Below are 15,603 nucleotides of genomic sequence, written 5' to 3' on the forward strand. Positions count from 1 at the left end.
ACATTCTTCAATTGAAGATTGCAATTTGCAACATATCTGCGACTGCGTGCAGCTGTGCACTCGAATAAGGTTAAGAATTGATAATGAATTCTAATTGAACTTTAAAATTGATTTTATAAACAAGTAATGAGCCTTAAATATATAAACATCGTTTATCAGCTGTGTAGTTGCTTGTAGATATAGTTTTTAACCTTGGAATTGGAAATGACCTTGAAAATTGCTGTCATTGGTGCAGGCGTTGTTGGTCTATCTTCAGCACTTTGTTTGGCCCAGAATTTTCCAACATGTGAAGTGACAGTAATTGCATCAGAATTTTATCCAGAACGTCAAGGCATTACAAGGTCAGTTTGTTTTCTTAAATTGTAAATAAGAAAGGTCACAAAACAGCTAGAAATTAATAATGATTTAATTCTAAACAAAAAACTCATACTTTCGTTTTTTTGTGATTTAGGGCAATGTTATTAAATGTCCATCTTGCAAAACATTTATCCCATTATGACTTGGTTGTTATTTTACCCATTGTTTAAATCTGCAATCTGGTGGTTTGAGAGGAAAACATGAAAGAAGAACTCCAAATTTTCATGTTTTAAGTGATTTAGAACAACTTCATGTAATGTGTACATAGCAAAACATTTATCCTATTATGACTATTATGAATTGTTATTATTGCAAAGGTTTTAAATCTGTAAGCTTAGTGGTTTAAGAGAAATTGAAGATACATTGCTTAAACCCAATAAAGGTTAAAAGTGTTGAAAGTGCTAATGAAATGTTATTTAGGATACTAAAGCTTAAGCAAAAAAATGAACCAACGTTTAAAAAAACTTGATAGTTTAAGAGGAAAAACTGAAAGAAAAACTCCAAATCTTCACGTTTTTAGTGATTTATGGCAACGTCATGTAATGTGCACATAGCCAAACATTTACTTAAAGTGATTTAGGGCAATGTTATTAAATGCGCACATAGCAAAACATTTATCCTATTATGACTTGATTGTTTCATAGCAATGGGTTTAAATCTGTAAGCTTGGCGGTGTAAGAAAAATCAAGGGGGTATTGCTTCAAAATAAATCAGTTTAAACTGTTGAAAATGGTAATGGCATGTTGTTAACAATGCTAGAGGTCAAGCAAAAAAACTTAACAAGCGCTCACACGGATTTAAACCTTTAGTGTACATGGATTTGGAATAATTGGACATCGACGAGAAGGTCTCAATACCAACCCAAAGGTTTCAGATTGGTTGTTAAAAACACGGGAATACTGCAGAAGAATGCATCCAACTGTTGCAGAATTAGCTGGAATTCGACCTATTGATGCTATACTGACTTTTCATGAGAAGGGCGAACAGGGGTTAAATTCAGTATGTAAGTGTGTTTTAAAGGCCAATTTTGACCTTTGACGCAACGTATCAAGCGGAATCTAATATCCACTCTGTAACTTTAGTATTTAACATTTAGTTTAATTTTTTTAATAACATTGTTTCATTTTTTTCTTGTCATATTAAATTTTGTTTACATGTATTTAACAGATAGAAAGTTATTGCACTTTAAATTATGTTTTTAATACAATTTACAATTAAACAAAACAAAACGTAAAACTAACAGAAAGTGTTTCAAATGTTTATTGATAAAATTGGGTGGATAGTGTATTTAATTTTGTGTCCATTACTACTTCCAGTTTATGTGTTTAATACACAGTGCCAGAAAGAGCAAGATGTCTTCAAAATTTGAAAAAGATCACTGAGAAACAGGCGAAAGAACTCTTTCCTTTATCACAAGATGGTGCAATGGAGCTGCTTTTTCCTCCTTTAAAAGCTGAGCATAATTTGTTTGCATTTGAAACATCAACATATGTTATTGACAGTTCGCTTTATCTTCCTTGGTTGAAAAACGAGTTGGCATCTCTAAAAATGAGGTGAGATGTAGCCTCTTATAGTTTGTAACCAGTGTTTTTTTAGTTGCATCACTTCCTTAATAACTTCATGATATTAAAACTTAAAAAAACTCTACAAATATCTTTTCTGATCAACTGAGCAATTTGGGTAGATATCTATGTAAAATAGACTAAAGCAATTAACTAGTTTTTGTGTTAAAGTTAGCATATTGTTTGGAGATATTGACCCTAGTTATAGATATCAGTCAGTTTGGACTAAGATATGAGATCCTTTGTCTTGCAGCTGTGTTTCCTCTTACTGCTGAAAATTTTTCTTGGCATTTGTGCTGTATTTTTGCCATTTGGTACTAAGTAAAAAACTCCATCACATTTAATGTAGAAACTGGTTTCATTGCTTTTACTGCTATTTTGACCAGGATTCTTGTAAGATTTAGACATGAATTTTGTTACTAGCTAATTTGATTGTTCCTTTGTCTTTTGTTGCACATGTAATTTTTTAGCCTACATTGACATCGTGTGACAAAAAACATTATCCATCGTTGTGACTCTGGTGTATTTTCTGTCAAAATGCAAACATTAGCAAAATGTTTGTATTCACAGCAATGGTGAGGCAAGGGTGACATTTGTCTGTCGCAAAATTTCAAATTTGGATGAATTGACCTCTGAATTTGATCTGGTTGTAAATTGTGCTGGATTTAATGCTGGGAAAATTGCCAATGACCCCAATATATTTCCTATAAGAGGTAAGTTGCCAATTTGCCAATAAATGAGTCAACCATTGCACATACAGTTTGACTTAGGCGGTAAAATTCAATTTAGTTGATCAACTTCGGTGTCAATAAATGTCAAAAAGAAGATATATTACAAATAAATATGTAAGCTATAAACATGAAAATAAACAATGTTTTTTGTGTTGTATTGCAGGTCAGTACATAAGCATTGAGAAAACAATTGGTATTGAGAAAGTTATTGCTGGACGCGAAACAGTTGTATGTCCGCGTGTCAATGACATATGCTTGGGAGGTGTATATCAGGAGGGTCGATCAGACACACAAGTGGATCCTCAAGACACAGAAAGCATTCTACGGCGATGTGAAACCCTTGTCCCTGCTGTAAAGGGGGCGAAAGTACTAAGGGTTGATGTTGGCATTAGGCCTGCTCGATATGGTGGTGCTCGACTTGAGTTAGAATGGTGGCAACGCAATTTAAAACCATCCTCAGAAGTCCTTAATACTACAAAACTGCCTGTGATACATAACTATGGCCATGGGGGAACAGGTTTTGCTGTGCATTGGGGGTGTGCACTAGAGGTTGCTAGACTTGCTAAGTCAACATATTCAGAAAGAGCAAAGCTTTAAGCAGATTTGTGTATTTTACCCTAGATCAGTGGCGTATCCAAGGGGGGGTTTGGGGGTCCGGACCCCCCCTTTTCAAAAAATTTTTCGGTAAATTAAATAGGCTCAAATCGTTCGGTTACGGTTGCGTGATAACAGGGAGCCGTTATGTCAAAGTCGTGAGCTTTCAATCTCTTGTATTCGCTTGTTATCTAATTGCCAATTGTGACGTAACAAGGGTTTAACAAGGAGTTTTATGCGCTAACAAGCGGAAAGTTACGTTCCGGTTAGAACGCTGGTTTTAATTGGTTTTTGTTAGTGTTAAATGTACTTTATGCAACTGTTTTTGCAGTAAAAGAATGTAAACTGAGTAAAAATGGTTAAAAACATTTAATGATGTATTGTTTCTGTTAACTTTTTTAATAATAAAATAACTTAACAGTTTCGACCTGACAAACACGTATTAAACGTAGTTTGTTACTCGCCAGGCACAATTTTAGTGCGTCCGTTACATTGCGCAACTTATCAGTAGGATTGCCGCTTCAGAAAGGCGTTCAGTTCTTTAGAAATTTCTGCCCGTTTTTTTTAAGCAACGATTTTGATTGCCTGACTGCAGTTTTGCTGAGTAAGCTAAATAGCAGCGGCGGGTTTAGAAAACTACAAAGCTTTTGCTAAAATAATTTGTCGTTCTGTCAATTGGACAGGTAGAAAAACCGCCGAAAGTTGGGCCGGGTTTCGGTTTTGGGCCTGCTTACAATTTTGGACAAAGCGCTTAATGCGTCGTTTTTACGTATAATGACGTCATTAGGGAATTTCCCAAAATAAAACGTTGCCCCCCCCCCCCTTTAAAAATTTCTGGATACGCCCCTGCCCTAGATGGTTGCATTACAATTTGTGCAGTGGTGTGATTCAGTCAGTTCACACATGTTTCTACAGAAACATCTCAAAAATTTTATAAGATCAGCAAACGGGTTAGCATTACTGGTTACTGTCAATGGACTGTAGAACCGGCTGACAAAATATTGGAATCCCACCACTAAATTTGTGTACAATTTTATAATTTAACCTCACAATTTTGGAGTTACCTATGCCAAAATGCAAAAAATTTCCAAACCTTCAAAATGTTTAAAGTCCATACCAGATATGTACACTGTTTTATGTGTATATGTTTATGTATCACAAAGACTAGATTTTTACAAATTTATATTTCCTTCAATTAATATCTACTCTGCCTCAATTTTTTGAACATTTTTTTTTACTTCAGGTTATCAAGTCAAGCCAATTAGTGTTGTAAGAAAAGAATATTATTTTACTAATTGTCACTGCATGTGTATGTTTGTCATCATGTTTACCTCGTTACAGGTGCCTGTTTCATAGAGCAGTGCTGTACAACCGCTTTCTGCTACATTACAACTTTACCCCTTCAAACGTTATGCAAGACATATTCAAACATTGCAACATTTAGGCATTTATAGCAGTTATGCTTTTTCAACAAGCGAGAGTATTTAATTAAAATAAGCCAAATCACTCAGCTTTTTTTTGTTTACTATGTTCTTATTTATGTTGAATTGTGCCATCAGATTTAACTTACATAAGTGTTACATTAGTAAGTAAACTGTGGTAATGGCAAAGTTTGTATTATTTCGCAACTACTGAAATGTTTATTTGATTAACAATGTTGAAATTTGATTTCTTTTCTGCTTTTCAATTAGATTCCATATAAAATAAAACGGAATAAAATAAAAAAGTGTGTTAAAAATTCTTGTGATATGTGAGCCTATGACATTTGGAACTTTTTCGAACTCATTTTAGGTGCTGAAAAATACAGTATTAAAGAAAAAATTAGATAACTAGCCACTTGGCTATTAATTGTTAGGATACCTTTTATTGTCCAAAATTATAACCAGGGTTGCCATTGACTTGAAACCAAAAATAAGGACAATCGAAAAATGAAATTTTCATACAAAACAAACGGTTTTGGAAAAATCTTTTGCAGTTATACGAGCCGTGACATATCATATGCAATATTTTGGAAGAAACAAATCTGTCACTTCTTGTTCGTAGACAATATTTCGTGCATCTCACAACAGCTCAGGTCTAGGTTTACTTTTACTTGTATAATAGGGATTTGACCAGTGTAGACACGCCTGCCTCGATGGCGGCTACAATGTAAACTATGATGTTCATTGGAAATTGTTTGGAGAGTCTGATCTTTGCATCTCAATAACAGCTGACTGATTAACAGCCACACATATGTCTCTTCTTTCTTTGTATTCTTGAATAACATTAAAGGCGAACGTCCAAATCAGCTACACATCCATATGGGATAAAAATAGAAGCCAAAAATAGAATCTTTCCCGGTGGAAAATAGAAGGCCGAAAACATCAAAGTCTACGCTTATATAACAGTGCGAAACATAGGCCGGTGTACGAATTCTTTTTCTCATATTAGCCTACTTATATTATTTATTTTAAGGTAGCCATGTGAATTATAGTGCCATAGCGCAATTTAGTGAACACCATATGCTTTTTACACAGGGTGGAAACGACGCGTTCTAATACGAAACACAACTGCGGAAACATTGCAAATGCCGACGGAAATATGTGTAACATTGCAAATGCCGACGGAAATATACTATGTTTACTGTTAGATCTTTCTGGAACCCGAAAAATGGCTGAAAATAACTTATGACTACCATAGAAACGGAAATATAAACATTAGTTTTTGCAGAAATGAGGGTAAACCCTTCCTTTTAGTGGTGTGAAACGTTATTGCGAAATAGCATGCAATCGTTTTCATAAACATTGCACAATAATGTTGCAACCGTTACACCAGTAATATAATAGGGATTTGACCAGTGTTGAAAATAAGACAGAAGAAGGACTCAAGTCAAAAATAAGGACATTTCTTAGAAATAAGGACAATAAACTTTTCTAACACATTGCCCTTCAAAGTAAGGACAAATCTTAAAAAAAGGACGGTATGGCAACCCTGATATAATTTAACTTCGAATGTGTTTATGGGACTTTCCCGATTTGATTGAATGATTGCGTTTTAGTTGTGGGAAAGTTCGATTCATTTGAGAAAAAGGTTTGGGTCGTTTTGTTTGCACAAGCTCTGCGCGTCACTGCGTCAATTGAGTTTCGGAATGCATGTTTCTGCTTGCAGCGTAAAGGCGTTGTCCGTTGCAGCATTAATCAATGGCGTTCAAAATAGCAGTAATAGGTGCTGGCGTCAACGGACTGGCTTCGGCGTTATGTCTTTGCCATCAGTTTCCCGATTGCGAAATTACCGTAATTGCATCGGAGTTTTATCCGGAAAAGAAAAACCTGTGCAGGTAAGATTAATGCAAGTTTTGTGTGTTTAAAGTGTTTTTTACTGTATTGTTTGAATATGTTTAAGAGCACGTTCGTGCATTTTTATTGTGAAATTGGACAGAACACTCTTAATCCCAAAATGCTGTTTTTAAATGCACATTTACACGTGTTTATTGAGTATTGACCCATTCATTTTTACTGGTAAACACAATTGAGCTGTAAAATTCTGAATAATCCTAGGGACCCAATTAAAATTAGGTACAACTAATAATATACTTGGTATGTTAAATGTTGTTGTTGATTGTTGATAACCATCCAGTAGGATGTAGTATATGTAACTTAACAACATATAGGAAAGACACCTTTCTAGTTTTCTATGTTACACCTAAATAGATTAATCTTGCCTAAGCACAGAATATGTAGAAGTAACAAACAACAGAAAATTGTAGTATTAGGTTTTAACAGTCCACTACTATTTAAGTGCCCATGGATTTGGAGTGGTGATAAATCGTGAAACAGGGGTATTGGATAGCCCTAATGTTACAAAGCATGTTTTGGCAACAATGAAGTTTTGTGCTTCCCTTCATCCTACAGAAGCTGAATATGCTGGAATTCGACCCAGTGATGCAGTTGTGCTATTCAACCAAAAGAAAGATTTTATTGATAGCATGAGTAAGGTTTTAATTAGGAAAACATTCTGTTTAAAATTACTATTTTTGGTTTATAGCAAGACTTGCTCGTCAAACTGGAATTGGCAACTTGTTTTGCAATATTAAGAAACTTAAATCTTTTTTAAAGAAAAGTTGGAATGTTGCAAGTGTAGTTTAGTGATAAGTTAAAGATTTTTCAAGTGCTCAAACCCCAAACTTTATTGAACAGTGGTTCTGAACCTTTTATGTCCACATCCCCTTGGGTGTTTGTTCTACAGTTCTACAGCCCAATTCTGTTGTGTTGCGTCATAAGGTGTTGTATATTATTTAATTTATTTTAAAACTAGTTTGTTTTTACAAACTCACAAACAATGTATTCTGGTTTGCAAAAATATGGTTTAAATTTGTTGATCTGGCATTGGACTTGTGTGCCCCCTTAGGATGTCTGATGCCTCCCATTGAGGGACCCTGGTTATAAACCACTGTACTAGAAACACTTGAACACTTGTTGAGAGAACAACCTGGTTTAACCACCACCCTGCTTTATTTGTTGAAAACCTTCGAAAACAGCAATTGTCTTTTTTACAGTTTCAGTCGGAGACCGTGAAAAGCTTGGTTTCCGCAACGCATCAAGAAAGGAAATAGAAATGTTCAATCATATGAATGACGGTGGAGCCAAACTTGTTCTCTTTGAAAATTTTGAGGAAGCTCCATTAACAATTTACAACTGCCCAGCATATATTATTGATACGAGCAAGTATTTGCCTTGGTTGAAGAATAAACTACTGCAAAAATGTAAAAGGTTAGGTGATGAAACTTGATGTTTTCATGACGTTTCATTAGGGTTGACTTTTGACTATTTCATTCTTGCATGGGTTGCTAAGTTAAAACCATTTTTTAAAACTTTGGTCAAATCTTGCTAGAACTATTACACCTGTTCTAATCAATGTTGCAGCTGAATTTTGTTGATAATCAAATTTATTTCAAATTTTCAGAAAGACATTATTGAATCTGCACAAAATACTTTACAAACATCTTTTTCTTTTTTTTATTAAAAAGTAGTTGGCAAACATCGTACATGTTTTCACAAACTAAGTCTTTGTTTGAACTAGAATGCTAAAACTTAGATATACCTAATAGTGTAATGCTGTTTTTTAACCTTTAGAAATGGGGACAAAATGGTGACATTTTTGACTAAAGAGGTTACATCGTTTGTTGAACTTTCACCTACTTTTGATTTGGTTGTCAATTGTTCGGGATGTGGTGCTAAAACATTGGCCTCTGATCCTATGGTGATACCAATTCGAGGTAAGAAAAAATCCGAAAAAAATTTAAGGGCAAAATCCAAGCTTTATAGAAAAAATCAACACCTTGTAATGAGCGCTGTCCACAAATCCAAGATGGAAGTTTAATGAAGTAGAATGTACACTAATAAACGGTTATGTCCGCAATGGCTGAAAAACTATTTGCATCCTCATGTTACCATTTGTACCATTGCCTGCTTTGTTATAAAAAGTGGAATCATGATTTTAATCATTGTTTTTTTTTTCTTAATCAGGCGTAGTGTACAAAGTTAAAACTTACATTATTCTTTTACAGGACAATACATAAAGGCCCATGTCCCCTCAGTTGACAAAGTGTATGTTGCCGCTTCTACAGTGATTTGCCCAGTTAGTAACCATGTATGTATTGGTGCCACTCATCAGTTGGGAAGATTCGAAACTCATGTTATTCCAGAGGACACTGAGAAATTCCTCTACAAGTTTAAAACACTTTTGCCCTCGTTTGGCAAGCCAGAAGTGATCTTATCTGATGTTGGTATAAGGCCTGGCCGGGTTGGAGGTGCTCGATTGGAGGTTGAAGTGGTAAAAGTCAAGGAATCTTCTGGAAATCTCCCGGTTGTCCACAATTACGGACATGGTTATAGAGGGATTGGTCAACATTGGGGATGTGCACTTGATGTGGCCCAAATTGCTGTGCAAGCTTTGGGACAGGGATCGAAACTTTGAATTCACTGCCTTTACCTTAATTTTACGATTTTTCATTGTTGCTTTAAATTAGTTCTTGATTATAAAGTATTAAACGTTTCCTATCGCATGGTGCTTTATCTGTTTTGGATTTATCACAATTATTTTAACTTTTACTAACCAAATACGTATTTGCTCTATTGGGTGCCCTCGATTAAAAGTGGTTTGGTAAGGTGTCAAAAAGTAATGTACGCCGCATTTTGTGATGTTAGGACCTAACTACTGTTTTTGTGACACTCATTTATGTTGCTATATAGTACAACTATTTGTCAACAATTGTTAGTCACGCCAATAATTTTACCCAACAAAGCAAATGTTGAAGTATAAAACCGATAGGCAAAATAATTTTGAACGCGAAACAAATCAAAAGGGTGCAAACTTTGTGATTTTTTTATTGTCATTTGGTTGCTATGTTGTCTTTTACCTTGCGAAATAAACTCAATTCACTCACATAATATCGGCATAACATAAAAATGACGCCACCAGAGCAGGGTGTCCAGCCCGTCGATCCCGATAAAAATGGTAGTTTATGCTTTGGTTTTAAACACAGTCTTGAATTATATTGCTAATTTGTACAGCAATGGCGGGGAAAGGAACGTTTGGAACGGTGAATTATTCGATCACTGGTACGAGATAGGTGTTCATTTTTCAAGCAGAAAAATGTAGAAGCGTGACAGGGTGTTTCGGTATCTGGTGGTATAGACTGGTTTGTTTGTTTTATTCTTATCCTTGGTGGGTGGTCTGAATATGTAGTGTTCTCAATGAGTACTAATCTATGGGCGTCAAAAATAATTCTTCCCTGAAAGGGATTGTATTTGACTGTATTTTTTCTGTCAACCGCTGGTTTGTTGCATGCGTTTGGTCAAGAACGTGTGCCTTAGACATACTTAAATTTACAAACATGTTAGGTATTTATCGAAATTTGCCTCTCCTGAAGTTTGCCCCGAATGACCCAGCGGTATCCACAGGCTTCCGAAAATTTCAAAAAGGCTTTACATACTGTAGTACATGATCCAAGAGTTTCATACTTTGTTGGTTGGCGCAGTGGGAAGTATTCTAAAGTATTTTGAATACAAGCCCTAATGTGCTAAAATTAAGCAATTGTTTGTGGTGGGTTTAGTAGTAAAATTTTCAGCCCAATTGGTCGACAGCCACCTATACAGAAAGGAATCTTTGGTGTATAAATGTGGCGGTTTACAGCTGAGCACGAGGTCTCTGCTTTGCTTTATTGTCAGATTTACTTGGCAGTTGTTTCGGTAATTAGAAGTCAGCTGTTTACGCTGCAGTGCTATATGTTTTTTTTATTAGCATTGACATTTACGCATACCTTAAGTTGCATAGGGGAGATGCGGGACCATTGGGCATGAAGGACCTTTGGGCCATCATGCGTTTCTCTCAAACTGGTCGCTGTAGGGAGTTCTCAGTCATACGTTAAAGTACTTGTGTTGTAATAGTTTTAAAGCTGTAACAACAAGAAGGTCAGTCACTTACAGAAGAAACTGTGAGCATAACTAAGTTTTCGCAGCTTGAAAGTAAATATTTTGCTCCTTTACATTTTTGTAATTTCTTTGTAAGAGAAAGCTAGTTAAAACACAAAGTTTGCAGGATATTAGTTAGTTAGTTGTAGCGTTAGATGAGCATTAGTATTTCTTCAGTTGATCTGTGTAACGTAGTTTAGTCAGATAAGTTCGTAATTGCGGCAATACAGGACCATTGAGCCAGTTGTTCACAGGACCATTGGGCATGGCCCAAAGGTCCTTTGAATTTACATCTTAATAGCGTTAATACATGCGTTGTGCTTGTGGGTTTTAAGTATGAATTTTTGTGTTAGGCCTATGTATTTATGTTGCATATTAAACTGTCAAAAACCTTTACACAAATGAATTGTTATATTAATAGAGTCTGATATTAGTCTAGTAAATCGTATAACCTATATCAAATGCCTACTTTCAAAAAAAATAAACAAAGAAAAGTATAGACATTATACTGACTCTAGCTTGAGAAAAGCTGTTCTAGAGGTTTTTGATAAAAAATGTAGCACCCGAGAAGCCGCTTTCAGCAACAACATTCCTCGTGCAACTTTGCAAAGATACATCAAAGAGGCGAAATCTACATCAACCCTTAACTTAAGCAGTTATGACTTGTGAACTGTGATTTCTTGTATTTATGGGCCTATAAAGCAATTGATGCTGGTTGTATTTCTTTCTTTTGATTAATATTAGATTTCTTTTTCAATAAAATTGTTCTACTTTCAAACACAACACTTAATAAGCTCCCTCATACGTGGTTTAATGGTCCAATATCACATGAAAATACTGGCCCAAAGGTCCTTTATGCGAGGCTCAATGGTCCCCAAGGGTAAGGACCTTTGAGCCATATTTTTTGTAATTTTTAAAACGGAATATCTTGCCAACGCATTTCCAAATAAGAAAGTTATGCCCTTGTGTAAGTGTGTTAAAACGTGTAGTATTAGTACAGGTGTTCAATGGCAATTTTTCTTTCGAACTCAAAGAAATAATCATGAAAAACTGAATTTTGGCCCAATGGTCCCGCATTTCCCCTACCTTAGACAGGATTTCAACTCGATAAATGATATTTCACTTTGTTACATATATCAGAGAAAACATTGTTGCTTATGATAAAGGTATAAAACTGAACGGGAAAGTTATGATAATTGGTCATTGAACGGTCATTGTCAGCTTGACCGCTGCATAACAAGAGGTCAGTGAAGGTCAACTTGCAGGTGTGGCAAAACTCTGTAAGAATGATTTGACATAAAAATGTAACATCTTTATTTTTGGACAAATAAACTAGAGCAACAATATATAAGTTGTATCAATCAGGCAATAATATTGTTGAACACGTAAGGATTGCATGTCATTGAAAAACGTACAAATGGCCATTACTTCGCATGGCGAAAGCTCATTTTTCAATATGTCATTAACGAAACTGGAATATTCGAAGAAAGGGTGTGTTTTCGTGGGAATATTCCAGTTTAAAACCGGTTGTGACCGGTTTCTGCCTCGTACCGAAACTCCAAACCGGTTTCAACCGGTTTCTAAAATCGAAAATTTAAATCCGATTTTTGAAAAAAACCTAAGGCTATAGCCTTTCCCTTTTTTCGATTGTAGGGGGTCAAAAAATCGAAGAAAAATTCGGTTTTGGGTGGATTTTCGTGGGAATATTCCAGTTTCAAACCGGTTATGACCGGTTTCTGCCTCCTACCGAACCTCCAAACCGGTTTCAACCGGTTTCTAAAATCGAAAATTTTGACCCGATTTTTGGAAAAACCCTAAGGCTATAGCCTTTCCGTTTTTTCGATTTTTGGGGGTCAAAAAATTGAAGAAAAATCCGGTTTTGGATGGATTTTCCTGGGAAAATTCCAGTTTCAAACCGGTTATGACCGGTTTCTGCCTCCTACCGAACCTCCAAACCGGTTTCAACCGGTTTCTAAAATCGAAAATTTTGATCCGATTTTGGAAAAAAACCTAAGGCTATAGCCTTTCCGTTTTTTCGATTGTAGGGAGTCAAAAAATCGAAGAAAAATCCGGTTTAGGTGGGTTTTCGTGGGAATATTCCAGTTTCAAACCGGTTATGACCGGTTTCTGCCTCCTACCGAACCTCCAAACCGGTTTCAACCGGTTTCTAAAATCGAAAATTTTGATCCGATTTTGGAAAAAAACCTAAGGCTATAGCCTTTCCGTTTTTTCGATTGTAGGGAGTCAAAAAATCGAAGAAAAATCCGGTTTAGGTGGGTTTTCGTGGGAATATTCCAGTTTCAAACCGGTTGTGACCGGTTTCTGCCTCGTACCGAACCTCCAAACCGGTTTCAACCGGTTTCTAAAATCGAAAATTTTGACCCGATTTTTGGAAAAACCCTAAGGCTATAGCCTTTCCGTTTTTTCGATTTTTGGGGGTCAAAAAATTGAAGAAAAATCCGGTTTTGGATGGATTTTCCTGGGAAAATTCCAGTTTCAAACCGGTTATGACCGGTTTCTGCCTCCTACCGAACCTCCAAACCGGTTTCAACCGGTTTCTAAAATCGAAAATTTTGATCCGATTTTGGAAAAAAACCTAAGGCTATAGCCTTTCCGTTTTTTCGATTTTAGGGGGTCAAAAAATCGAAGAAAAATCCAGGTACGGGTGAGTTTTCGTGGGAATATTCCAGTTTCAAACCGGTCATGACCGGTTTCTGCCTCCTACCGAACCTCCAAACCGGTTTAAACCGGTTTCTAAAATCGAAAATTTTGACCCGATTTTTGGAAAAACCATAAGGCTATATAGCCTTTCCGTTTTTTCGATTTTTGGGGGTCAAATAATCGAAGAAAAATTCGGTTTTGGGTGGATTTTCGTGGGAATATTCCAGTTTCAAACCGGTTATGACCGGTTTCTGCCTCCTACCGAACCTCCAAACCGGTTTCAACCGGTTTCTAAAATCGAAAATTTTGACCCGATTTTTGGAAAAACCCTAAGGCCTTTCCGTTTTTTCGATTGTAGGGAGTCAAAAAATCGAAGAAAAATCCGGTTTAGGTGGGTTTTCGTGGGAATATTCCAGTTTCAAACCGGTTGTGACCGGTTTCTGCCTCGTACCGAACCTCCAAACCGGTTTCAACCGGTTTCTAAAATCGAAAATTTTGACCCGATTTTTGGAAAAACCCTAAGGCTATAGCCTTTCCGTTTTTTCGATTTTTGGGGGTCAAAAAATCGAAGAAAAATCCGGTTTTAGGTGGGTTTTCGTGTAAATTTTCCAGTTTCAAACCGGTTATGACCGGTTTCTGCCTCGTACCGAACCTCCAAACCGGTTTAAACCGGTTTCTAAAATCGAAAATTTTGACCCGATTTTTGAAAAAACCCTAAGGCTATAGCCTTTCCGTTTTTTCGATTTTTGGGGGTCAAAAAATTGAAGAAAAATCCGGTTTTGGATGGATTTTCCTGGGAAAATTCCAGTTTCAAACCGGTTATGACCGGTTTCTGCCTCCTACCGAACCTCCAAACCGGTTTCAACCGGTTTCTAAAATCGAAAATTTTGATCCGATTTTGGAAAAAAACCTAAGGCTATAGCCTTTCCGTTTTTTCGATTTTAGGGGGTCAAAAAATCGAAGAAAAATCCAGGTACGGGTGAGTTTTCGTGGAAATATTCCAGTTTCAAACCGGTCATGACCGTTTTCTGCCTCCTACCGAACCTCCAAACCGGTTTAAACCGGTTTCTAAAATCGAAAATTTTGACCCGATTTTTGGAAAAACCATAAGGCTATAGCCTTTCCGTTTTTTCGATTTTTGGGGGTCAAATAATCGAAGAAAAATTCGGTTTTGGGTGGATTTTCGTGGGAATATTCCAGTTTCAAACCGGTTATGACCGGTTTCTGCCTCCTACCGAACCTCCAAACCGGTTTCAACCGGTTTCTAAAATCGAAAATTTGGACCCGATTTTTGGAAAAACCCTAAGGCTATAGCCTTTCCGTTTTTTCGATTTTTGGGGGTCAAAAAATCGAAGAAAAATCCGGTTTAGGTGGGTTTTCGTGGGAATTTTCCAGTTTCAAACCGGTCATGACCGGTTTCTGCCTCGTACCGAACCTCCAAACCGGTTTCAACCGGTTTCTAAAATCGAAAATTTTGACCCGATTTTTGGAAAAACCCTAAGGCTATAGCCTTTCCGTTTTTTCGATTTTTGGGGGTCAAAAAATTGAAGAAAAATCCGGTTTTGGATGGATTTTCCTGGGAAAATTCCAGTTTCAAACCGGTTATGACCGGTTTCTGCCTCGTACCGAACCCCCAATCCGGTTTAAACCGGTTTCCAAAATCGAAAATTTTGACCCGATTTTTGGAAAAACCATAAGGCTATATAGCCTTTCCGTTTTTTCGATTTTTGGGGGTCAAATAATCGAAGAAAAATTCGGTTTTGGGTGGATTTTCGTGGGAATATTCCAGTTTCAAACCGGTTATGACCGGTTTCTGCCTCCTACCGAACCTCCAAACCGGTTTCAACCGGTTTCTAAAATCGCAAATTTTGACCCGATTTTTGGAAAAACCCTAAGGCTATAGCCTTTCCGTTTTTTCGATTGTAGGGAGTCAAGAAATCGAAGAAAAATCCAGGTACGGGTGAGTTTTCGTGGGAATATTCCAGTTTCAAACCGGTCATGACCGGTTTCTGCCTCCTACCGAACCTCCAAACCGGTTTAAACCGGTTTCTAAAATCGAAAATTTTGACCCGATTTTTGGAAAAACCCTAAGGCTATTGCCTTTCCGTTTTTTCGATTTTTGGGGGTCAAAAAATTGAAGAAAAATCCGGTTTTGGATGGATTTTCCTGGGAAAATTCCAGTTTCAAACCGGTTATGACCGGTTTCTGCCTCCTACCGAACCTCCAAACCGGTTTAAACCGGTTTCT

The 15,603-nt window shown here is 36.6% G+C and overlaps 1 protein-coding gene across 1 annotated transcript; it reads left to right on the plus strand.

Annotated features, from left to right (window-relative positions):
- Window positions 1-160: 160 nt before the first annotated feature.
- LOC145234558 (uncharacterized) lies at window positions 161-9,672 on the plus strand. The gene is made up of 10 exons (XM_080099271.1): window positions 161-341; window positions 1,167-1,360; window positions 1,694-1,910; window positions 2,490-2,632; window positions 2,814-3,244; window positions 6,421-6,560; window positions 7,022-7,212; window positions 7,779-7,992; window positions 8,356-8,498; window positions 8,790-9,672. Exons 1-10 carry the CDS (start codon window positions 205-207, stop codon window positions 9,197-9,199), a joined length of 2,220 nt encoding a protein of 739 aa, XP_079955397.1. The 5' UTR covers window positions 161-204; the 3' UTR covers window positions 9,200-9,672.
- Window positions 9,673-15,603: the final 5,931 nt, after the last annotated feature.

This window comes from Phallusia mammillata, chromosome 6 (assembly GCF_965637545.1).
Source record: "Phallusia mammillata chromosome 6, kaPhaMamm4.hap1.1, whole genome shotgun sequence".
In the NCBI taxonomy this organism is placed as follows: Eukaryota; Metazoa; Chordata; class Ascidiacea; order Phlebobranchia; family Ascidiidae; genus Phallusia; species Phallusia mammillata.

Coding starts and splice junctions, on each gene's coding strand:
- LOC145234558 (XM_080099271.1), top strand. CDS start 205: ATGACCTTGAAAATTGCTGTCATTGGTGCAGGCGTTGTTGGTCTATCT. Junction 342..1,166: donor GAACGTCAAGGCATTACAAG/GTCAGTTTGTTT, acceptor TTAAACCTTTAG/TGTACATGGATTTGGAATAA. Junction 6,561..7,021: donor GAAAAGAAAAACCTGTGCAG/GTAAGATTAATG, acceptor CTACTATTTAAG/TGCCCATGGATTTGGAGTGG.